Source organism: Corticium candelabrum, chromosome 12 (genome assembly GCF_963422355.1).
Source record: "Corticium candelabrum chromosome 12, ooCorCand1.1, whole genome shotgun sequence".
Taxonomy (NCBI): Eukaryota; Metazoa; Porifera; class Homoscleromorpha; order Homosclerophorida; family Plakinidae; genus Corticium; species Corticium candelabrum.
In genome coordinates, this window is record NC_085096.1 from 7,735,168 (window position 1) to 7,760,762 (window position 25,595).

General features: G+C 40.8%; 2 protein-coding genes across 2 annotated transcripts; one reads left to right on the plus strand and one right to left on the minus strand.

The window, feature by feature from the left end:
• The first annotated feature begins 6,432 nt into the window (after positions 1–6,432).
• On the plus strand, positions 6,433–9,390 carry LOC134187881 (transmembrane emp24 domain-containing protein 7-like). The gene is made up of 2 exons (XM_062656047.1): positions 6,433–6,958; positions 9,124–9,390. Exons 1-2 carry the CDS (start codon positions 6,710–6,712, stop codon positions 9,304–9,306), a joined length of 432 nt encoding a protein of 143 aa, XP_062512031.1. The 5' UTR covers positions 6,433–6,709; the 3' UTR covers positions 9,307–9,390.
• A 1,426-nt stretch (positions 9,391–10,816) lies between these two features.
• Positions 10,817–18,219, minus strand: LOC134187767 (receptor-type tyrosine-protein phosphatase epsilon-like). Its single transcript, XM_062655917.1, has 25 exons — positions 17,878–18,219; positions 17,491–17,814; positions 16,093–16,410; positions 15,697–16,023; positions 14,890–14,998; positions 14,614–14,833; positions 14,446–14,485; positions 14,047–14,377; positions 13,805–13,983; positions 13,653–13,720; positions 13,505–13,595; positions 13,356–13,438; positions 13,257–13,293; positions 13,104–13,201; positions 12,918–13,037; positions 12,699–12,847; positions 12,495–12,630; positions 12,288–12,434; positions 12,113–12,215; positions 11,911–12,047; positions 11,706–11,840; positions 11,537–11,641; positions 11,324–11,475; positions 11,126–11,261; positions 10,817–11,064 (listed from the first exon to the last, which is right to left on the minus strand). Exons 1-25 carry the CDS (start codon positions 18,071–18,073, stop codon positions 10,981–10,983), a joined length of 3,825 nt encoding a protein of 1,274 aa, XP_062511901.1. The 5' UTR covers positions 18,074–18,219; the 3' UTR covers positions 10,817–10,980.
• Positions 18,220–25,595: the final 7,376 nt, after the last annotated feature.

Here is a 25,595-nt window from a genome sequence, read left to right on the forward strand (position 1 = left end):
GTAGCAAGGTGAGATCACTAACTCTGTGAACCCCACGTAAGTTTTAAATCACCATAGTTTGCTGATGCTGTGGTCACATCAGCAAGTGGTTACTGATAGTGTGCAAGTAATTTTTAAGAGTGTACTATTTGCATTTGTAAACTATTTTTGATTTGCTTGAGCTTGTAGCTATTGTCTATTTGCTTGAGATTGCTGTTGAGTTGACAATTTCTGACTTCTAAGGCTTGCCAGTGAATGTTCTAACATACGATTACTTTGTCAGAAGGTGCAGCACTTAGTGGACCCCTCTGGGAAAACATCTAACCTCTTCAGCGTGTCCTTTTCAAATGAGGTGTGTAGGCATAGGTACAGGGACATGCAAGACTCAATCCAAGCACAAACTTTTATGTTTCTGTTGGAAAACTTTTCCCTGTATAATTGCTTGAACAAAAGAAATTGTGAAGGTGTCACCAACATTTGAGTAGAACTTTTTAAATCTGACGTTACTTATTCCAAGAGACTTCTACATAATAACATGTTGTGTAGATTTGTATATGACAGATGGCAAGAGTCCCTTGCAAACATTAAAACTAACTACTCCAATTTGTACGGACAGTTCAATGGTTCACACCCAACTCACTATTGGTTGCAGAGGGTCTTGAAGCGTTCTCACTGACAACAACATTGGTTTGACTTTTTGGGCCTCAGGAGTTCTCTAGTGTAGAGTCTCTGCCCTCTGATCTCAACAGCTTTACTCCAAAATCAGTCAAACAACCTTGCCACCATTAAATCATACCCTGGGTGACTATCTCTAGGGCAATTTTCTTAAAGGAGAACTTCCATCATTTTACATGTAAGTTTCAGATGAAAGATACCAGTGTGAGTGATCTTTTTATTTATTACTTCTAGTGCTCACCGTTCTCTAGTTGCCAGTAGAAGCCTGTAAAGTCGGGGCGTAACTGTGCAGTGCACAGCCATGTTGGCTGATGACATCATGAGTTAATGATGCGTAAACACTATTATACGTGAGAGCTGCCAGATGTAGACTTGGACATGGCTGACATTGAACCTTACCGTTTTGAGCCTAATCGTAGAGTAGTTGATGATTCTTTTGAGTATGGAAGATGCAGATAGTACGGAAGATCTAGACAGTGATGACGGGGACGAGGATCAAGTGAAGATGGCGAGAGAGTGGGCAACACGGAGTGGTGTAGCTGTGGAACCTGCGGTATCATGCCTACTGGTAAAGAATGCCTTTGTTGCCAAGAAATGGACGAACTAGACTGGATGTTGCATGGTTTACGTTACATCACTCAGCGCGAAGATTTGCTTCTGTGTTCCTAAATAGAGGGGTGCTGCACACAGCGGTGGTGGCAATGGTTGACGTGAGACAAGATTCAGTCAGGGTTTGAAAAATGTGTTTGAATCTAGTCGCCAGTTTGGCCACCTAGAGGAACGGTTGGTCGCCAAACTTCCACTAGTTTCTAGGTCAGAGATTCCATAAGTAAACAAGTCATTAATATCACTGTTAAGACCCTTTCCCAGATTATCATGTTTGACATTAAGTTAAGACCTAACTAGGAATTTGCAGTAACCTTGGATAAACATTGGCTAGTAAACACATCAATCTACAGTATTGTACTTGGCATTCCTTTTATGTAATAGTATGAGTATTCATATTTTATAGAAACTTTCAACTAATTGTATAGCTAAAACCAAACTAAAATGTGGTTTGTGTGGTTTTGTAATGTTAATTAATGTGATTATGTGGTTTGTCATCCATCCAATAAGACATGAGCATTCTTTGAGCATTTTCTTAGTTAATTCTCTATGACTCAGTGCCAGTATTGATTTGCTGAGAACTGTACCGGTATCTCTCAAGGAAAACCCCACACACCACGTGGATCCTAGGGTTAGCTGTGCTAATCTCTGGAATGCACGTGATAAACTTTTGTAACGCTTCAGTAGCTCGTGGGATCATTCAACATCTAGCTAGATTTCTGAACTGGACATGCAGAAACTTTTGTCTGAACAAACGTTCTTAGTAACACTAGGAGACGTATGAGCTCCTTGACGTACCTGGTAGTTCTTGTGATAGAAAGACACTCAGGCAGCTTGCTGCGGCAAAAGCTGTGTTTTGCCACTTCCTACGCCCACCGTTTGCAAAGATCTACATAATAGTTTTTATTTGTTTGATGGTGAGAGTCTTCGTTTCCTTTGAACAGCATAGAAAAGGATCTAAATAGACAGTTGCCATCACCTTCAACTACGATTGACTGCAGATTTCATGTTTCATTCAAGAGAAGCTGCTGCACAATGGCGTCTCGTCGATGATAGAGCTGTCGACTTGGATTTGTTGGTGTAGCCTTGGAAGGATAGGAGTGACCGTGATTGTTTGAAAAATTATACGCGTCTGCAGGTCTTTAGTTGGGTTTGTCTGGAGCTGATGGCAGAGACCATTGAGATCGGTATAGGCAGTAAAGTCTATAAAAATGATGGTCAATCAGAGAATACCAACAACTTGCACTAGATTGATAGGTTGCAGGGTGCCACTAAATGGTAAGTGTAGAGGCGGCAGCATACCTTAATTGTAACGCAAAACATCTGGTGAGCAGGTGGTTCGCATCCAAGAGCTGCTTTCACGAAAGACTAGAAACTACCAAATATTTCTAGTCGCCAAATTGGCGACTTGGAAACCGGATTTTTCGAACCCTAATTCTATCATGGAGCCACTAACATGCAAGTTAGCACTGTGGTAGAGCGTACTGAAGTCATTTGTGTAATGTAAATACTTGACATTCCAGGTTACTGAGGTTGACATCTTACCAGCAGTGTACATACTGGGTACACAGGAAAATGGGCAGGGGAGTGAGAAGAGTGATACCAGTATGTCTTGTGACTTCTATCAGAAGGCACTGTCGTGAAGAAACTGGGGAATATGTTGGATTTCAAAAAGTTTGATGGACCACAGCGGCCAGTGTAAAAGTTTTTAGCTAGCTAGCATCAGAATCTGCTTTTGTAGTTTTCTATAACGGTTTCCTTTGGTGGTTTAGGGCATGTTGCAATATTAGGGGGTATAGAGGCTTGTGGTGGATAAGCTTTCTTAGTCTTCAGTGACTCGTTGGTGGTGCTTCTTCTTTCAAGAACTGCAGCTAGCATATTATTAAGGTATCCATAGGACTTTTGCTCCATTATGGGTTTAGCAATTCATTGCTTTTTTGACTTTAGGAAAGACAACTTTGCACCTCTTTTGTTTATGGGCTGTTGTAGCTGGCTTCTGTCAACATTATTGTTGTGATCCAGAGCTGCCAGTTGGGTTTGAGCAATCATTCCTTTGTAGCCAAAGTGCAGCCTTTTGAGACAGTACTTTAGTAAAAGGGAGTGGTACACTTCAAGAATTCCAGTATGACAAAATTGATTAAGTTTGCCAATATCTTTTATATAATTTTTGTCAAGGACAACTGACTTCAACGTTTCATGAGGAGGAGAACCTTTGTAACCACTCCTTGCCTTGTCTCTCTTCCTGAGAAAGTTGCTGGTGGGCACATTCTAGAAAGTGGTTTCAGAAATGTGATGAAGAATAGACATCTGTTCTCTTTCAAGATTTCTCTATTACCATGGCAAGATGAAGCAAACCGCCACAAATGATTGCAAATTGATGGTATCCATGGAAGGAGGCCCTGACAAGCTTTTTGCTTTCCCTGTCTGGCGAGCTTCTTAGAAACCCGTTTAGAGACATGCTATATGTCGTACTGATGTTCAACTGATGGATAAAGCTAGTGATTTGTGGATGTCTGTCTGTAGCTAATTGATTTATTGAAAGACCTTCATCCAACAAATATTGAAGTGACCTTTCAAGTCCTGTCTTTTCCATAGCAACAGAGTTGGCAACTTTACCCAACTGAAAGTCAAGTATCTCCTCTGTGTTTTGGTCTATAATGGTGTATGTTCCATATTTAGCTGAATACCTTGGATTATTGCATCTTCCATCCCCAATAATTGAAAGTGGTCCACTTACAGACTTCGAAATTTCTTGTTGATGTTTCTTCCAGGCATCATTTGTAACTGGGAAAACATCCTCATCCTGTATTCTGTAATATGTTGATTCTGACAAAAACTGTAGTTTTTAGAATTTCTGCAAAGTGAGAAATTTTACTGAAGTTTCTCCAGAAAACAAAATAGCTGCAGAGACCATCAGGTTGCCAGCAGGCATTCCTGCAATGGATGGTTGTGATCTCCATTGCCTTTCATGTCCTTTGGAACAGATGATATCACTGTTAATTAAGAGTGTACCTGTGCAGAATTGAGTGTGGCTAATGACAGGTGAGCCACAGGCCGGACAAAACTGAAACAGTTCTTGAAGGCAGTCATTAAAAATAAATTTTGAAACATCATTAGAATTGGTCCTTTCATTTGAAAGAGTTAAGTCGTCCGGCTCAGAATTAATGACATCAGACAGGCTTTGATTAGAATCACTAGTATGAACACTGAACGATGGATCAAAGTCCCTGTTAAGGGCAGTGTCTACTTCTTCTGATGCTTCACTTTTTTGACTAGCTGGAAGAACTTCTTGGCTATCATCCATGATTGTAAGCTGACTTTGGCTGTCATCAAATTTTTGACTTCCATTATATCTGCTGGTGATGAAGTGTGTATGAAGTAAGAATGGTCATCACAGTTTCCCAGAATGTCATCCAGGTCATACTGTGGGCCTACCTCACGAGTAGACTTAGGAACATCAGCACAAAAAATGTTCTCTTGAGGGACTTCTACTTCTTCATTATCTTCCTTTGTCATTTTGCTAGATGTACCCAAGAGAATCTCTTCAACCACCTAGCACATGGTCATTTACTGCTTTAGTCTATTTACTAAATTTAAAGTGTTGGAGTGGATTATGTTCCACCAAAATAGAATAGTACTTGGTTTGCAGGCTAACTAAGCACATTGTGTAACAGTATACAGGAATGATTACATGTTCAATTAAACTTAAATGTTACTACTGTAATGTGTAATGTTGTTGCCCTGGCTTGTTACAATAACAGTGTTGTGTTTAGATCTAGATTCTTTGTGTACTTTCTCTCTACATCTTGTGGACATATAAGCGTAATGCATGTGTTACAATGTGTTACGTGTTGGTACACTACCCGATGTACATGTTTAGTAAGGCGAAGAGTGGCCATTATGACAGCTAGAAGAAACCAATTACGGAGCTTACAGCTCTTGTGCTTGCTTTCTGCCAGCGGTACATGGTGGTTTTTGCTCCGTGAAAGAAAGATTGTAGGCAACGCGTCTGGCTTGAGATGTCTCGCGGTCTTTGTTTTGAGTATCTCAGCTTTTAGGTCACATTTGAAACATTCTGGAGTAAAGTGCTCAGAACAAACAAGGCTGTGCGTAGATACAGGTGGGTCTTTCAAACGCAACTTGACAAGCCATTTCTTCAAGAGATCTGTCTTCTTGAGCGGTAGAGTAGAGAAACTCACCCCTCATTTGATGTTGATGTCTTTGTTACAGCAACTGAAGGCTATACAGTGTACCATCTCCTGCACGCGTGTGCTGAGGTAACTTCCCCTATACTTACTGCACGTGAAGTGCATGAACTCATGACGTCATCATTTACAATGGCAGCGTTCTACACAGTTACGCCCCCTACTTTACAGGCTTCTACTGGCAATCAGAGAAGGGTGAGCGCTGTAAATCATGGATAGATGGATCACTCACATTGGTACCTTTCATCTGAACCTTACATACAAAATCGTGGGAGTTCTCTTTTAAGACACACTGACTGAGTTGGGGTGCACGTGCACCAAGTACACCATCACTGGATTCGTGTTAATGACGACTTTCAGCAGGAGCATATATACTCCTGCTTCAGCAGTGCCTGTGAAATGTGGCAGCAGTGCAACCTTGACATCAACATCATCATTGGGCCTGTTTGGAAGTGGTTGGAAAGGTTTTAGCTTTGTTTTCAATTCTTTTGGGCAGTTAGGAGGGATCTTGTCTGAGGGAGTTTGTGAAAGGGCTTGCCAGCTGTGAACGTTAGCGTTGTGGAGTATGTTAAATTGCTGTTACAAGACTTTGTTTAATTACAATTATGACATCCTTACTTAATGTTGATGGCTGTGTATTGCGATTAAATCTGTTTAGCAAATAGAGTGTTTGATAGACTAAGTTTAGTGGAAGATTAATGAAGGTGGGTAGATTGACCAGTTGAACACTGGGAGCGCGTACTCCCTTGGTTGTATTTGCAATGTTGCAAGGTTTTTTAATCAAACACCAAAATACATCATTCTCAGCTTTGTAAAGATTTGTGGCTTAGCAACTGTGATGTTATTGTCCTTTGGAGTAGTAACTAATGTTCTGGAAATCCACTAAATTGATCGAGCACTGAGCCACTTGTTGTAAATGAAGTTTGCTGTCTGTTATACATGCACGTAGCCATCATTGAATAGCCATTGCAAGCATGAAATGACTTGTAAACAGTGATGGTTGGATGGTGCTTATTATTAGGAATTTTCCAACGTGATCTTGGTAATAGCTAGAACTTAGTTATGTGATACTGTGAGCTAGGGTGAGATATGCATTATAGATGGAGAACATTCTCTTATTCACTTTGAGATTTGTCCTGGGTAGGTAGATTGCAGCTATTATGATGCTTTACATTGGCAGTTATGGTTGTTAGTCATGTACATGGCTTTTGTGTGTAAGGAAGTGCATTCACTGGAGACGATAAATGCTTTTACCAGTACATGTAGGTACATCAGTAGCTTGTGTTTGTGGCAATATAGGGAGTGTAAGGCCTTGTGCTACTAAATTGCTTTTGCATTGCAGCAATGAATTCTCAACTTTTGCTCATAAGACTGTGTATTTTGACTTCTATACTGATGAAGATGATGATGTCTTTATACCAGAAGAAGGAGCCCATCATGAAGCTCTTACACAGTTGGAATCATCAGTGGTCTCTATACATGATACACTTAAGGTTGGCAGGTTTTTGTAATGTGATAGATGGACATGCGACACACCAATTTGCTGTGATGCTAACTTCTTTACAAATAGAACGATCTCAGACTTAATTAAACTAGCAGTTTTTGTTTTTTGTTCTATTTGCTGTGTTTTTATCTGTCAAACTTGGCGGTGCTCTTGATTTTGCATGTTTCAACAGCTGTTGATTCTATGAGGTTTCGTTTCTGGATTCCACTACATTTTATCACCCTTGGTGATTTGGATGTTGTTTATATTTATTGAACTTTTTGTTTGTGTAATACTTTTTATGAGCAATGGCTCAAACAAGCAGTCTTTAGGAGCCTCAGACTGCCAGCAGCACCCAAGATAATTAATTTGCACGTTGATATTTAGCTAACTAGAGAAGATCACTGCTGTGAGTCCAATTATAGTGTATTGGCAAGAAGATTTTTACAACATCAGTGACAATATTTAGTTCTCTGTTGTGTAGGGATTCTGGTTAAAGCTGGATTTACAATATGCAAACGCTTGAGCGTCGCATCACGTGCGTTGCATTGCGTAGTACAAATTCAAATTGTAAATGGTCTAGGTGACGTTCGACGGACGGGACGCTCGAGACGCTCGAGACGCGTCCAAATAGAACCAAGTTCTATTTGAGCGTCGAACCGGAAGCTGTACAGGTTGCGTCGGAAGTAGCACCTTGATTTCGACCAATCACAGCCAACTATAAATGCGCGTGTGGCTTCAATGGGCAATGATTAGTGATTTGGGCGCTGTACTCGACGTTGAGCAGTCTATAGATTGTGTAGGGAGCTGTCCTTGCTTGTGGATGATCAACTGCAAGACGTACAAAGACCTGCGTGCATGGGAGAACGCCTAGAAATTGATTTTGAGCAAGCTAGGGGTTCTGGCAGAGTTCTGCTAGTAGAAAATCGAAGCGCAAGTGGTCAGTTCAATAATTCAGGCAGCGACGTCTACCTCGCGCGAGTGGTACCACACGTGTGACGCACTACCTGCCACTCCCACGCAAGACAACGTGATGGGACGCACGCGACGCTCAAGCGTTCCCATATTGTAAATCCAGCTTAACATTAAGATCTGTTTGGCATTGTGTTACTGACTAATACCGCGTTTACATCATCGGCACAAATAAGTGGGCCACCACGGTTCTGCATGGTTTGCCACTTTCTAGCTATACTGTGTAAACGCAACCATGTCGAGCTGAAATTGAAACGAGGCAAGCCAGAACGTCCCAGTTATCAAACTGAGCTGGCACCATTTGACTCAGTTCCAAACAACAGTATACAGTACCATGCTACAACCGTGCCATCTTGCTTCATCTCACATGTGCATTTTTCGGTATTGTTCCATATCTAGATGATGACATGGACAGACGAAGAAGCTATGAAGCTAATTTTGATGTGAGTAAGGATGAAAAAATCCAGTTGGAAGGTTGCTGAAGTTGATTGCTTATGTTGGAGAAAATACTGCACAATGGCAGAGTTGTCTAGTCCGCCATTGTAGTTCATGATTATTTAAACTGTCATGTGATATCATGCCTCGTCTTACTTGGCTAGCATTACCCTACTGTAGTATAAATGTGTGGCATTATGGTTTGGAACAAACAGGTTGAAAAAAGTGTCAAACTGCACAGGACCAGCTCGGTTCAGTATTGCCAATTTAAACATGGTATAAGAGGAAAGTAAGTAGCACACAGTATGTTCAAATGACCATTTTATGATGAATGCGAACTGAAAAACAGTTTTGTCTTTCTATGATTGTATAAATACTTTGGAAAGCTCTTGTACATAATTGACTTTGGTTGAATGTGAGCACCTATAACTCTGCTGTGTTTACTGCTTTGAGTTAGTTATGACATTATTGTGCTCCTGGAATATTGACTAAAGTCTGATTGGAAATTTGTGCTATTAAGGCAACCTGTAATTTAAAAGTGTACGGGCATATGTTATTTGGTCTCTTCTCTCAAGTTTAGGATTTATCTTAGTGTATGGCAAGTTGCATGTCAAGAATAGAAAACTGGATGGCTAGAATTTGCATTCTTAGTAAATGCTGCACACACAGATTATAAAATGGACAGGCAGACGACATCGTAGATAGACATTGTCAACGTATTGAGCAACTTCTTACTATGATTGTTTTTAACGTATTATATTTTAATAGGTTGTGTCAGACTATCAGACTCATTATCGTTTACGTGAATCTCACAGTCGCAATCTGATAGAACATGTGTGGGAGAGAGTGCAGCTGTGGTCAATAGGAGAGACGGTTATTATTGTTGTAGTTTCAGTAGGACAAGTCATCATTCTTAGGCGTTTTTTTCCTGATCGACGTACAGGGATATAACTGAGGTATTGTACTGTAGTGTTGATACCAAGTGTTGGATGCTTGATAAGTGATTGAAAATACAACAACAAATTTATCTGTTTATTATTTGTCTTTTTGAATTTAAGTTGTAGGAAATTTGGGATATACCTTTGTTATGCATTGTTGTTGAAATTATTATGTATTTGGATTGTGTGTGTGTGTGTGTGTGTGTGTGTGTGTGTGTGCGTGCGTGCGTGCGTGTGTGTGTGTGTGTGTGTGTGCGTGCGTGCGTGCGTGCGTGCGTGCATGCATGTGTGTGTGCGTGTGCATGTGTGTGTGTGTGTGTCTCTGTGTCTGTCTGTCTGTCTGTCTGTCTGTCAATACATATATTTTCAAAGAACAACACTATTACCGTCTGCCTGTGTCTGTCATATATTTTTCAACATTGAAATCTACATTCAACACAACTAAGCAACTCTACTGTCCCAATCGCACATGATCTCTACCAAACTAAAACTCTATAGAAACCAGTCTTATATAGGGCTGTACAGTAAAGCACGTTAATAATTGTGTATATTGTTCATTCTCTTGACCTTCCTTGTATGTTCCAGTAAGCAGGATGTCTTCCTGGAAATCACTCTAGCGTTACATTGTTGTAACTCAGCTGATAAACGTTGTCTCCAATATGTTGTAAAATTGGATGCATTCTGACGACAATACTCATCGTAAGACATGAGAGAAAGAGTCTTTAAATACTGTTGAGGCCCATCTGCCATAATGTTCAAATTCGAAAGGGATTGCTGTTGGTGCATACCCTCTTGGTAGCATTGGGAGTCATACTTTGTATGTTTAATCTTATTTCTTCTGGATGCTGCGGCCCCATCAATCTGAGCAGCTCTAGATAGGATATCTTTACTGAGTGGATGTGATAGAGCAATGTCTAGTTTTGCTGCCTGTCTGTCTGCCTGCCTGCTTGCGTGCGTGCGTGCGTGCGTGCGTGCGTGTGTGCGCGAGTCATAGGGCAGCAGTAATCTAGGAAGAACAGATTTGTAGCAAACATACTATCTCAGGGGGAAGGTTACGTATGTGAATGCAGGAGAGCATGCCAACGATCAGGTGATCTTACAAGGCATCAACGATTTGCTGGAGTACATCAGATAGTAATTTGTCAATTGCCCAGGATGTCAATTCGAGGGTACATGTACCGCTATCATAGTAATCTTACTACAGGCTATCAAGGTTCAAGGGATGTGCATGTGTGCGTGCGTGTATGTGTGTATTTTGCGCAATAGACTAATGCTCTGGGTGGTAATGTTTCTTTTTATGTTTTTAAATTATTAATTAATTTATTTATATTTATGTTATGTTTGTTATGTTTTGCGCGTCTATACAAATTGTTCTGGTAAGTTTAATTATTTCAATGTCTTTTCCGGGTTGTACACAACAGGGTGAACGTATATTGAGATTTTATGCATGTTTCTAATGCAAGATAAGTGCATGTATTCTTGCAGTAAACCGATTACCGTAGAGGAGCGTAAGATAGCCGTTGATAATTGTAATTTCAATGTGTTGTATTGTCACTGACCACGGTCATCGCAAAATATTACCACTAGTATCACATGACGGAATGAATCGTGACTGAGATCGTGTTTATAAGATTAATTTCTAGGCAAGTCTATAAGCCATCCACTTACCCATTGAACCTGCAAATTGTCACTCTTGCAAGCTTATGTTATGGTAGATACTGTCATGCTTTCTATAGGCATCAACAATGCTGTAGATGCTCTCATACTGTTCCTAAAAGAAATGAATACAACGTTTGATATTTAACAAGTATCGGACACAATTATTGTCTCACGGATGTGTGTATAATTCCTGGTCTCTGATTATGAAGATCTTTGCTCATATGCAGTATATTAACCACACCCTCACTTTGAAGTTGGTCTAAGACATTATAAGCTGCACAAAACACACCAGTTCGTCCCATACCGGTGCTAAATACAGAAATTGAAAAGTTCAATTGTAAATTCGTAGTCAGCGTAAACGTTATATGTACCAGCAATGGACGATGACTCTCCTTCCATTCGTACTTTTCATTCTTTGATCTAACTGGCGCATTAGATCTATCAGTGCCGCTGGGTCAGAAGGATAACCTTGTGCTGGCCAAGCCGTGTAATGGAATAGCATCGTGTTACAGGAAGCCTGACGCTAAAGTAGAAACCAAAATCATGATAGAATTATTTTGGTTAATAGTATTTTTATCTCATACTTTCGTCACTTTCAGATCATAAATTTTTAGGGAATTCCTTTCTTTCGAAGACAAGAGATCCACTTTCACTTGGCCAAAAGTTCGTGAGTCTGAATCAGGCCAATACTAAATGATAAAATTGTAGCATTTGTAATTTGTATGGCGATGCGTATATCTATAAGCTAGAAACCTGCTCGTATTCATGTGGTCGAGCCAGGTTGACAATGGCATTGACGTTCTGTTCGTATACCATTTTCCACATGTCAGCCATGGTGTCCGAGAGCGGAGCTTGAGTCACAATAAACAAATTCGGTTTGTAGTATCCCTGCATGTTGAGTTTATACAGATAAACACATGCAACTAACGGTCGGCAATTGTTAGAATATTTTACAGACATTAACGAAACTGGCATTGATGTAGTCTGCTCCGTTTTCGCCAAATTCATTGAATTGGTCTGTTTCCCTAATGACGTTTGCATAGTCACCGCCATTACAAACGTAGTCGACATGTAAGATCACACGACAAATGTCAGCTAAACGCAATAATGACCAAACAGTTAGTTCATTCAATTTCTGCACAATTTATTTGAGCATGTACGAGGAAGAAATCGAGAATTCCTGTTCTTCCTTCTAGCCGCTGAGGGAAGAAGAGCTGCGTGAAACGTTGACTTGTCAGAGTGATCAGTCAGCTTTAGTAAAGTCTGTAATTAAAAGATAAAGTATGTTGGATTAAACGATACCAAGCTTTCTCTTGTTTTACAGTACAGACACACATTAAATTCTTCTTCAATTTCCCTGCGACCGAATGAATCACGAGACTGCAAACTAGCAAGCTTGCTGGAAAATTCCGATATTGGAATTTCTGTTTTGCTTGTGTTGTACGCTTCTAGAACTGCGTCGTGAATAAGAATGTACTGCGTCTAGTAATAACAATCAGCAACTAGCAAGCAAATCAAAACACAACTAGTTAGCCGTCATACCACACTTTGGACTATTTCCATGCGCCTCATTCTCATGTTCGCGACAACAGATTTTACATCTGACTTCAAATCGAGGGCCATGAAATTGAGCAACGTGTCAATTGCTACTAATGTGCCGGACCGACCAACACCAGCACTAGAAATGCAGTGCACGGACGGAACATCCATTAATCACATCTCACGTACCGTGCTGATCACCAGTACCTGCAATGGACTGTCAGCGGAGCTGTGCAATTCCTAGACTTTCTTCTGATTCTGTATAAGAATCCCAACAAATCGGTGGCGTGCATGGGCACTCCATGATCAGGCCAGCCGCTGAAATAATAATGTGTCACTGTCCGTTCTTCATCAAGCTAATGAAACAGAAAAACACGTTTGCTATACAGTTTTAGAGTTGTATGTATACAGTAAACTAAAATTTACCAATTTTAAAACCATTTCTCGCACTGTGTAGTTTGTTGTTTGATTGATTGTTGTAACTTCTACTGTTAAGCCATCACACATCTTTGGCCTGTCATCCGACCAATATTGGAAACACTTGTTCTACAATGAGCGACATTATCACATTATATTAATTAATATTTGCTAACTGCATGGGTTGCATCCAACCTTGCCGTTTTCTACAGTTTTGGTCAACATGACAACAATCTCTACTTTTTGGAGCCACACCATACGCCAAAAATCAGAATAGGTATCGAGCAGAGGACCTAGAGAAACATTGATGTACATAATCGCACTTTCGCAATTTTCTGCCACATGAACCTTGTGTAACGATGTATTCCATACTTCTGTTGCATCCCTGTAGTGAACATAAAGCTGACAACGAGACAAGCCAAGAGACTATTGCAGAATCTTTCATACGTCTAAATATGATGCATTGATGTACTTGGTGTCCAAAATAGGCATTCCTTCTACGTCATCAAGCATCACACACAAGTCGTCATCTAGAGTTTGAAAAAATGAATACACGCGACTTGGTAAAATTGTCGCGTAAAAGACGACGCACTTACATGGAACGATATTTTGGTAGCGATTTTTAATCATGTTTGTAGAGCTTTTTGCAAAATCAGTATTTTGATCAATGCCAATTTCGGCTAAATCCTAAATACATAAAACTGTTGTATCATTTCTTAACTAGGGGCAATCGTATATACTAACTTCATATTCTTCAATATATCCTTCGTTTTCGTCTGCTTTCATTTTGTTGACGTGATCCTGAAATTGCTCTATTATATTTATTATTAATTACAGAGTGAAGACCCTTAATCTTTAAAGTCATGAAATCCGTTTTCCCACATGCTATATCTCACCTAATTGACTATAGGTCTTGACACAAGTTGCATATTCAGGTGGTTCGTCTCTAGCATTGAGAGTATTAATAGCTGAAAAATCCTCCATCGGTATCCGTTCCAAGAAAATCCTAGGAGTTTGTTCCAAGGAATCACTAGGTGGCGCCTTCTCGACCGTCTTTGCTATATTGTCTTTCAACCTGGTAACAGCACATATACACTTCTACGAGGGAAGCCAAGTAGAAATTTTTGTGGTTTCTTACATTTTCCAAAGACCCAAGGCCAAACCTAGAATAACTAATGCCAGCAGTATGACCACAATTATTGGAATTGTGTACGTCGGTGAGGCGGTCGATGGAGACGCTGACGATGACGAAACAGGCGTTCTGGACGCTGACGACGACGAGGCAGTTGATGTAGATGCTGACGACGACGCTGACGCAGTCGATGTAGACGCTGACGAGAACGAGGCAGTCGATGTGGACGCTGGCGATGATGATGGGGTCAATGTCGACGGTGACGAAGACAACAAGAATGTCGGCGATGGTGCTGCTACAGTAACCAATTCAGTTGGAATTGGTTTAGTTGAATAAACTACACATTTGCAAAATATCAAATAGAAACAAATGAGGCAATCGACTAAATGTCGAACAAAGTCCTACTAGTGGCTTTACTGGTTGATGTCAGCTTTCTCGTAGAATTCTATAAACACATGTTAAAAATTAATTAATTAAAATCATACCATTTTAGTAAATGTTAAGTCAGCGTAAGTTATTATTTTATCATGATCTTATTTAATCTAGTTATATAGAGAAATATAACATACGAACCTCTACTGTCCATCGAAGATAGAAAGCGTATGAAGTGCCTGCTTTGAGCATTGGAATTTTACTTGTCTTTGCTTCAGTCAAAATCGTTTGGTCTGTTTTATTTGGTGGAATGGTGAATGCTGTAATGGTGACCACGCCATCAGTTTTGTTCTTGGGAAGAGGTTTGTCGTGGGACCACACCACTCCAGATTTTAATTCGACAACGATGATCTCAACAGCGCTACACAGAATGCCAATGGTCTATCTCCAACGTACCAAACAACAAACTAAACTAACTCGATTGGACCGTTTGTATTGTCAATACCAGGAATAGTGATCAACACCTTCCCTCCATAATCCTTCGTTAGGTTTGACGCAATCGACAGGTTTCTGGGAACTGGAGGTTCTGCATAGATAGAATTGCAATTACTTGAACCAACGTTGAAAACGTCAGTTTTGCAATTTTATTTTTAACAAAAATGTTTTTAAAACTTGAAATATTATTAGTATTATAAACCCGAGTAATATATAACTAGCTCTAAATGTTATGTAATTCGTTAATAATTAAGAAGCAAATAGAACTAGTTATTGAAATAGACGACTTGACACAAACTACGAGTACAGTCGATATACATTGCATTCTCATCTAAGTACTATTTCAATATCATTAATATTTACATAAAACAGACCGTTTGTATGACAATTACTTGATGAATGTAAGAACATCGCTACCATCCAAGAAGCAATAATATAACAATTACGTTAAATAGTGACATGCCGTCTTTTCATTTAATAACAAAAATAAACAAAAATAAATAAACTGACACATTTAAACTTTATTATGTAGTATCTAATCTTCAATACACTTACGGATACTTTTTATAACTCCAATACGGTAATCTAATTTATTGACAAATTTAGAGTACGATACATGTCTTATATTACAAATCCACTACTATATAATTACAAGAATACACAGTCTCGTGAGGTGGGCTGTTTAGGTACGCGATTATTAGGTAATTATTAATGAGAATGAAACTCGCAAATTTAAATAATATAAAATAAAATAAAATAAATAAAATAAAGCTGATATTTACAACTTACCAGACACATCTGTAGTAAAATTGTTACTATTAGAGTTACTCCAAAGATAGTGAGAAGAATTGGCGGGAATTTCTGTACCAGCTCGCACTTTAGCGGTGTACTTCGTGTAGGGATGAAGACTTGCAATAAAAATCGAATTATCCTGACCGTTTACTTCCAAAATTTTTTTGCTGCGTCTTGCCCTGCTGTTTGTTTCAAGAGAGTGTATTGAAACATCGTATTTAGCAATAATTCCAAATACATCTTTTGGTCTAGACCACGTGACTACGACTGACGACGAGGTAACGTTGGAAGCTCCAACATTTAAAGGAGGTGAAGAAGATGACGCTATAAGATATATCACAAATGTATAACAAAAATGACAAATGACCGTACTTCTAACAACGCAACACGTACGTGGTAATGTCTGAAATGTTTTCGGTTTGCTCGTTTTAGTAATCGATTCACCAGTTGTGCTGTTCTCGTAAATAGCTGCCACCCACACATAGTATGTACGAAGGGGCATTAAGGAACGCAAAACCACTGATGAAGAGAGATTTGAAATATCCATCTTTGGTTGATTGATATCTGGCTGAATTGCAGTTTTGTTAGATTCAAGAAATATTTTGTAATTCTTTAAGGGTTTGGTAGCATTACAACTTGGTGAAGACCAACTAATTGTAGCATTCGTTGCTCCAGTCTTTTCAATTGTCACATTCCTTGCAGGTTCCGTTGCTAAAACAACTCAAAGCATTAGTTAATTAGTTAGCTAAAATATACAAAAACTATAACTATTTACAACAAAAAATTGAAATTGTAGTTTAAACATCGTGTCGACACATAACTAATGATAGCTGTAATTTGAAAGAGAAAATGACTGGTATTGCGTAAGGATTTGGGCTCAACTTGCCGAAATATAGAAACGGGCGCAATCCAACGCCAGATTGAAAGATTGATGAATTCTTCGAGCCGTGCAAATGCTGCAAAAGAAGCGCCGAATTAAAATAGAATACGACCTCAAAGATTCGAGGCGCGCGCTTGTTTGGATCAAACAGTCATCTAATTGTTACACCTAACAATATAAATTCGGTCAGTGTTCAAATCGACCACAGCGGAAATAGGATGTTTGGCGAGTATCAGATGCCTTAATACAGATAAGTGACAACTTAGTTACTAGAAAACGACATCAAGCCGATACGTTATTAATGAGTTTACGCAACGCTTATTTTTTCGCTCTTTTGATAAACCAGTTATAGATGCGTGGCCAAACATTTATCATAACCACTTCTGTATAAACCCCTTTTGAGATTTTGATGTTTTCCATATTAGGGTGCGAAATTCTAAAGTCAATGATTCATGTTTTAGCAATGACGACCAAAGTACACGACATTCGTAACGTAATGTAACGTACCGAAACGTTAAGCAACGAAATGTAACGTAAAGTACTACGTTCGTTCAACGTCGTTATCTAGTTTTACATACACTGACCTTTAGTCGTGTCATTCGCTTGGTTAGCGTACGATTGGTAAAGAAATCACGTGCTGAATTGCTCAAACCTTATTGGTCAAACTTTCCACTCCGTTACGTCATCCTATTTCAACGTACGTATCGTATCGTATCCTATCATAGGTAACGTCACTTTGTTCACAGACGACGCTCGCAACATACCGGACGCTATACGTTGATTCAGCGTATGGCATATGAACTGGCCCTAGAGGGCCGGTTCACAGATCTCATTGACCAAACGTAACGTAATGTAACGTACCGAAGCTTTAAACAGAGACCTTTGCGATTGTATTCTGTTACAATGCTTACCGCTTGCCAATGTCTTGAATGTTGCTACAGTGCTCGTATCACTTTCAAGGAGCTTGCCTTTTTCCTCTTTTGTGGCCTGCACCCACGTCGTGTACCAACTACAGGAATTGAGATTTTCCAATGTAAAATTCAAATTTTTGTCTGCTCCTTTAAGTGTTTTGACAGCTGAGCTAGTGTTGGCCACAGAAAATTGGCCTATCACATAGCTCACAGTATAGTATGCGATTAGGCCATTTGGTGTAGCTGGAGCTGTCCAAACAATTTTAGCAGACGAAGCAGTCAGTGAGCCTTCATCGACTAATACGTCTAGAGGAATGCTAGGCTCTAGTCACAAAAGCAATTGAACAGCAAATTGTTAAAATAGTAAAAAGTACAAGAATATCGTACTTGGTCGGAGAGTAACAAAATCCATCGCGTTACTCATGTTGCTCCTTACGTCATACGAGCTGTCAGAAGCACCGAGTGGCCTAAATACGGCCGCAACTCGGACCTCATATGCGGTGTACGGTGTAAGACCGGTAAGCAAGATTTTAGTAGAGTTCGTTGTATTGAATGGAGAGTTTGTTCCATTGTAGTAGACCATAAATGAAGAAATATTTTTATATCCGTCATTGACATTCACTTGAATTTTAGCGGATTGCGAATCACGAGGTTTCACTTGAACAATTTTTGGAGTAGGCAATGCTGCTTAGTGAAAATGACAATAACGGTTTAGTAGTTTCGCAATTTCACAACAGAGCACTTGTTCTCACCTGCTGCCCGAGTGATCACTACAACAATTTCACTGGAAGAATTGAAACCTTTTGCACAATCTTGATTATAAGTTGCAGTTACGTTCAGGGCGTAAAACGTGTGAGGATGCAGATGAGTAAATGCAAAAGTTTTCTCTGTTGTAGTTCTTATTATGGATTCGGGGGTAAAGTACAATCGGCGTAACCCTGGCCAATACTTGGTAGCTTTACAATCACAGTCAGCTGATGGACACGACATTGAAATATAAATTTTTGATGTTGTAACATTGGTAACATTTGGCCGATCGCATGGTTGTCCTGTCACAAGTCAGAAACGAGTACACATCACCATATGCAAATTTAGTGAAGAAAACAACATGAAAAGGAAACTGTTAACTATGTGTAAAGTAGTAATTAGTAGAAACCTTTATTTAATGCTTTTTGCATAAACATTTTGCTAAATATAGTTAAAATAGGATGGAAAATACTAATGTAACAAAATTACATAAATTTTTACAAATTAGTAAAGTTAGGCAACATTTAAATAACGTCTGCTTAAATATAAGCAAATTTTCTGTATTCTTACAGAGTTAGTAATTTATTTGCTAATTTACATATGCGTTGTTGCAACCGTCAGTATTTAAGAATGTAATTAAATATTAGCAGTAAAAATAGTCATGATCGATAAAAAGTTATTGTGATATCCAACTACCTTACTGCGACAATAAAGTTTAAATGGTGTAATATTTTTATAGTTTAAGATCATTAATAAACGGGTTAATTGCAAGTGTTAGTCTATGTACTTTAGAAGCGCTAAGCAGACTGGATACTATTTACTTTGCGTTGCATTCACTCTTCTCGCGAGAGTGTACCACTATCACGTGGTCGAGCATGTGAATATACGGGCGTGCGAGAAAAGGACCGGGTTCTGTACTGCACGAGTCTAGCGAAGACTGGCATCCGATCCAGTCGCTTAGTGGCCAGGCCAGGCGACACCGTCAGAAGAGGAGGATTCACTTTGTGTAGAGAGACCGAGGGCGGTGAGAGCAACGCCAGCAAGCTAGGGAACAATACCCCGGTCCATTTTAGCAGATTGGGACGAAGCATATCCAGCGTGTTTAATAGATTGTTGAGGCAGTCCTGCGCTGATTGAACAACTAGTTGTGCCTTGAATTGCGTCAAGAAAGTGGGAAAATTTAGGCTTTTAATAAGGGAATGCTTTTCAGCGATGCAAAACAGATTCCGAGGTAAAACACAATGAAGGAGGTACACCTAGTCTATTCTGGCAGACTGTGACTGGTGTGGCGTTGTCGAAATCTTTCAAAGCTTTGAGATCATCAAACGAGGCACAACAGAGCAATTTTAGCATCACAAGAGCAATCTTACTGAAGCAAAAGAAGAGCTCGCCTAAGGTTAATAAATTTTCGTGGTGTGACTGATTGTCAATACTGGATTTTGAACAAGCATCTTGTCAAAGTGCATGAAATCAAATCAATAGCTTCCCATGGGCGAAATCAAGACAAAAGTATAACACTCATGGGATACCGTTTCCATTTTCCTGACTGAGAAGGAGTGCGTAAAACCGCCTTGGCAAGCTTCTAAAAAGTCTTAATTAAGACAGAACTTGAGTTAGAAGGTCCGACACTGCGAGGTATAACAGACGGTGTTGACCGAAACTGGTTGCATGATTGGGCATTAGTCTGACTGCTGATGCTACATATAAACCATTTCCAGCCTAGCAACATACACAACCTCAAACTGCATGTATGTCGACCAATAAATGTCCATTAAGAGAACCTCAAATACAATCATAACACTGTAAATTCAATAACATTGATATTTAGTCTTTTGAATACTGCTCGACATCTTTGCTTGTAACACGTTCCGGACTATCTGCACGGCACCTTTTTTGGGAGGTTCAAAATCGTTCTCGTCTAGCTCACAATGAACTTCAGAATGTAGTGTGATTTATTTATAATATTGACGCTGACGGCCACGTACGTCAACGTCTGAGGCCGAAGTCGACGTCAATAATGTGAACACGGCAACGTCACCGACGCTGACCCAGGCGTCTCAACGTTGACGCTGACGCTGGACTTAAAGCAGGTTCTATGCCAGAGTCATCAACCGTAAGTACTCAGCGTCAACCACAAGCACGTAATCATTTTCAACCAATCAAAAGCACACATAAAGAACTAAAACAGATATCTGAGATCAGCAGAAGCGCCATGAGAAACTACCCGTGTTATTGGCAAATCTGGTCGAATGATTAAAAATACCTAGGACTGACAAAAATGCCTGTGAAAGTGTCCTGGCTGTCGGCGTCGCTAAAATATTCGGTTTAATCCACTTTCGTCTTCTTCCACCTGTTTGAACTCTCTAGCATCTATGACGCAGTAGAGAAAGTAACAAAAGATTCACATATAATAACGCCGTTCTTCTATGTGGAGCGCGTTGGACTCGAGCTTCGGACAATCTGACCTGTGCTTTGCGTCGCGCAAATATTGTGAACAAGTCAACTTCAACGTCGGACGTCGTCGCCACTCCGGCGTCGACGTTGATGCTGACGTCAGCGTCAGTATTATGAACAAGGCTTGTTTCGCCAACCAGGTGGAGTACTAATAAAAGACGTACTGTCTTAATTAATTAAGTTAATTTTAAGTAGTTTCACGATGCAGGCCACGTAGCTCAACGCAGGCAGTGCCGCGCCGGCACCGCGAGTATCGTAAACATGTCGACGTCAACAGCGAAGATAATTAAGGTTGGCGGTGCCTCGCCGCTTTGATAGAATCCGGTCCTAGTCCAGCGGCAGCAGTTATACGTGTCATTGGCAGCAAGTGTGGTGTATTGTGTGTACTAATTAGTTAGAGGCGGAGTTACGATGACAGCTATTAGAGAGCGGTAGGGCAATTGTATTGTTAGAGTCTGTGTTCCGCGTTCTGCAATAATTCTGTGTGTCTATAGCAATGTGAAGGGAGGTAGTTTGTCTTGTGTTGTTACTGTATCTAGCTGTGTGTTGTACGTGTGTTAGTATGCCCCATTGGGAACTGCATTACTGTGCGTGATGCGATAGAAATAAATACTATGTTACTATTAATAGATCGTGTGTCTTTCGTGGTGTAGAATCAGTGCGTGCGTATATGTACAAATACAGCACAATTGGCGACGAAGATGGCCACGGAAAGACATGGTAAGCTGAGAAAAGTTAACGCAGGAGTTGATAACGTAGAAGATTACAAAGAGCGTTTTCTCCTGTACTGCTCTGCGAATTGGTTGGAGGACGCAGACAAGCAGAAAGCAGTCTTCTTGACTTGTGTCGGTACTGCGACATATACTGTCTTGAAGAATTTGGTGAGACCAGACAAGCTACAAGACAAGTCACTGGATGAGTTGTTGCTCTGTAAAAGAGCCATTTTGAGCCACGTGTCGTTGTGATCGAGAAGAGATTCCGTTTTTATTAGCGTCTTTAGAGAGAAGGTGAGAACATCGCGAATTATATGGCTAACTACACAAGCTATCGAAACATTGCGATTTCGGAGACTACCTGGATACAGCGCTCAGGGATCAATTGGTGTGTGGATTATATCACGAGGCTGTGCAGAGAAAGATCCTTGCCGAAGGCAACCCAAAGTGCACAAGCCGCTGAAACTTCGAGAGACGAAACGCAGGCTTTACGTAGGAATACCACAAGGAGACACCTGCAAAGCAAGTCGAGACGGCGTTTAGCTACAACGAGACACAGCAGGCGGCGCTTACAAAGCAAAGCAATTAGACAGCAGAGACTGCTGTAGATGTAGTGGGCGTGGACATCACTCCAGTACATGCAAATTGAGGGCTCAAAAGTATCATTTCTGCAAAGGACAAGGGCACATCAGTAGAGTATGCCGCAAACGATCTCAACAAGATGAGCTCAAGAATGGCACCGCAGCCGTACGTGCCCCAGCGAAAGGCAAGCCACAACCCACTCATCAAATTGATGAAGATACTGTCAGTGTGGTGTTTGCTCGATCTGGAAAGAGCGGAGTCAAGATCACAATGGCAGTCAGATACCAATGGAGGTGGACACAGGAGGCACAGCGACAGTAATACCCATCAGTGTATATGAGCAATATCTGTCCCATGTACAGCTTCATGCAAGTACGGCGCCCTTGAAGACGTATAGCGGTGGAAGCCTCAAGGTAAAAGGAGAGGCAACGGTACGAGTGAGATACGGTGAGCTGCTAAAATTATGGTAGTAGATGTACGGGGTAAACCAGCCATTTTTGGGAGAAAATGATTAAGTAAGATCCGGCTCGATTGAGGATATCTGTTCAGTGTTGAGTCACGCCAAATGTTTGACTCCAAGGAGAAGTTTTGAAGGTTATTTTGTCCCGGTGTGCGTACGGTACAAAAGCATGAGGCAAGAATTGCACTGTTAGCGCAGGCTAGACCGAGATTCCACAGGCCTCGATCGGTGCCGTATGCTCTACAGGAAAGGGTCAATCAGCAACAAGATTGCATGCAACGTGAAGGAGTGACACGACCAGTAAAGAAAAGTGGCTGGGCAACTTCAGTAGTCGTAATTCAAAAGGGAACGGTACTGTGAAACTGTGTGGTGATTAAAAGGTCACAATTTAGATATGGGAGGTTATCCAATGCCGAACCCCATGATCTGTTGGCAACCTTGGCTGGAGGAAGACGATTCTCGCGCATGGATCTGAAACAGACGTACCAGCAGATGTGTGTTGTCAACATTATTTGACGATTAATACCAGCAAGGGTTTATTCACGTTTAATCGGATGCCTTTCGGAATATGTTTAGGGCCTAGAATTTGGCAGCGGACCATGGGCGACCTCTTGTCAGAAATTCCTGATGTCATCTGCTATTTGGACGACATATTAGTAGGTGGGGAAAATATAGAACATATGCAGAGGTTGCTAACAGTGCTGAGATCATTGGATGAGGCTGGTATAAGACTGAAACAGTAAAAATGCAAATTCAATCAGCCTCGAGTGGAATACTTGGGTTATAGTATCAGTGAGCAAGACATCTCGCCCTCGGAGACTAAGGTCCAGGCGATTAGAGATGCGCCGGAACCGATAAACGTGACAGGGTTTAAGACTTTCCTGGGCTTACTAAGGGCTGGTTTTGCCAAATCTGTCAGTGACCTTGCATCCCTTGTATGCGTTATTGCTCAAAATCGGCCGTGGAAGTAGGGATCTAAGGAAAGAAAAGCATTTCAGAAAGGTAAACAGAAGCTTCTGGATCAGAATTCCGGACACATTCCGACCTGCAAAGGCCAATGAGTCTGAGTTGTGATGCATCACCTTTCATGGGGTAGGTGCCTGTCTGACACACGTCATGCCACATAGCAAAAAGAAAGACCAATAGCCTTGGCATCTAGAACACTATAGACAGCGGAGAAAAAGTACGTCCAACTGGAAGAAGAGGCATTAGCATTAGTATACGGAGTGAATAAATTTCACAAGTACCTAGTGGGCAGAGAATAGACATTGTTTACAGACCATCGATCTCTTCTGAATATCATGGGACCATATCAAGTTGCCTAACTTTGGCAGCAGGCCGGTTACAACGATGGGCACTGCTTCTCAGTGCATACAACTACAAGCTAAAGTTCAAGCCAGGAGTAGACAACAAGAAAGCAGATTTGTTGCCTAGATTGCCAATGCCTATGCAAGTGATTGACCCAAATGAGAAGATTTACCACGTGGACTTCTGCGATCAGTTGCCTGTGACGGCAACCAAAATAGCCAGAGAAACTCAGAGAGATCCGATACTGAGAAATGCTGATGAATATACTCGAAGTGGATAGAGAACTTCAGAAGATCCTTGTTTAGAGCCTTACGCCAGACTATCCACAGAGTTGTCAATCGATAATAGATACCTACTCTGAGGAAGTTGAGTAATTATACCAAAGGCATTACGTACGGTGGTGGCAGAAGAAAATTTACGATGGACATCTTGGAGTAGTCAGGATGAAGGCTTTAGCGAGGAGCTTTATATGGTGAGCCAATCTTGATAGAGACTTGAAAGATTTGGCCAGGAGATGTGAGAGATGTCAGAGTAAAAAGGAAGACTAGCACGAGTCTTACCATCTCACGCATGGATCTACCCAGCGATGCCTTGGGAGAGGGTGCATGCTGACTTTGCCGAACTATCCAGAAGACAGTACTTGCTGATGATCGACGCTTTATCAAAGTAGCCAAAAGCTTACGAGTTACGTACTCATGACACCACAGAGCAGACCATGAATGCGATGAGTCGGACCTTCAGTTATCACGGCTTATCCAAGAGATTGGTAACTGATAACGGGCCCCAATTTAGGTCACACGAATTATTTCAGACGTTCATGAAGGCCAACGGAATTCGACATCAGTTAAAACACCTTATCATCCATCATTTAATGGACAGGCTGAAAGACTGGTCCAAGAACTCAAGAAACGTTTGAAAAGTCGGCCAACAGGAAGATCCATAAGTCATCAGCTATCATCATTTTTACTGCGGTATCGAACGACACCAAACACGACAACAGGAAAGGCCCCGGATAAGCTAATGTTGAAGAGAGAATTGAGAACTAGACTAACGTTTTTACGACCTGAAACAGGAAACAACATCCGAGATCTGCAGACTGATCAATACCAAAGGCTACATTTCGAGCAAGAGACCTCGAACCAGCATCAACTGTAAGTGTCTGGAACCCGAGACAAGACAGAAGAGGAAAGTGGTAGGAGGTACCATAGTTCAGAAACTGGGTCCCACGAACTACTTGGTCAATGTAGAAGAAAGTGCTAGATATGTACATGTGGTCCAAATAAGATCCAGAGATAAGAGGAGTATGCCAGTGTAGTAGAGTATGGGACTACCCCCGGTACTCATTAGCATAGAGTATGACACTATACAGTAGACTGTTGCATGTAGTTAGCCAGTCTTGTGTAGTCTAGTGTAGTATTGCGTAGACATTGTAAGCGAGCTGCAATAGAACCAATAGATAGTCGGTAACGACAAAACAGTGGCGACGAGGATGGAATGTGCAGCCGCGAATTTGAAACACGGGTTGTTGGGCAAATTGCGAGCGGGAGTAGAAAGCATCGACGAATATAAGGAAAGGTTCAAGCTTTACTGCGGTGCCTGGCAAACGCAGTACCCATAGGAGAAGAGCACGTAGCTCGTAGAAAGGCAATCTTTTTAATTAACGTTTGTGGGAGCATCGACCTACAGTTTGTTGCGTACCTTGGTACAACCTCACCAACCGCAAGATTTAGAGCTTGCTGACATCATTCAGCAACTGAGAAATCATTACGAGCCAAAGAAGAATTTTATAGCCGAGCGATTCCGTTATTACAAGAGACAACAGAAAGAAGGTGAGACTGTTA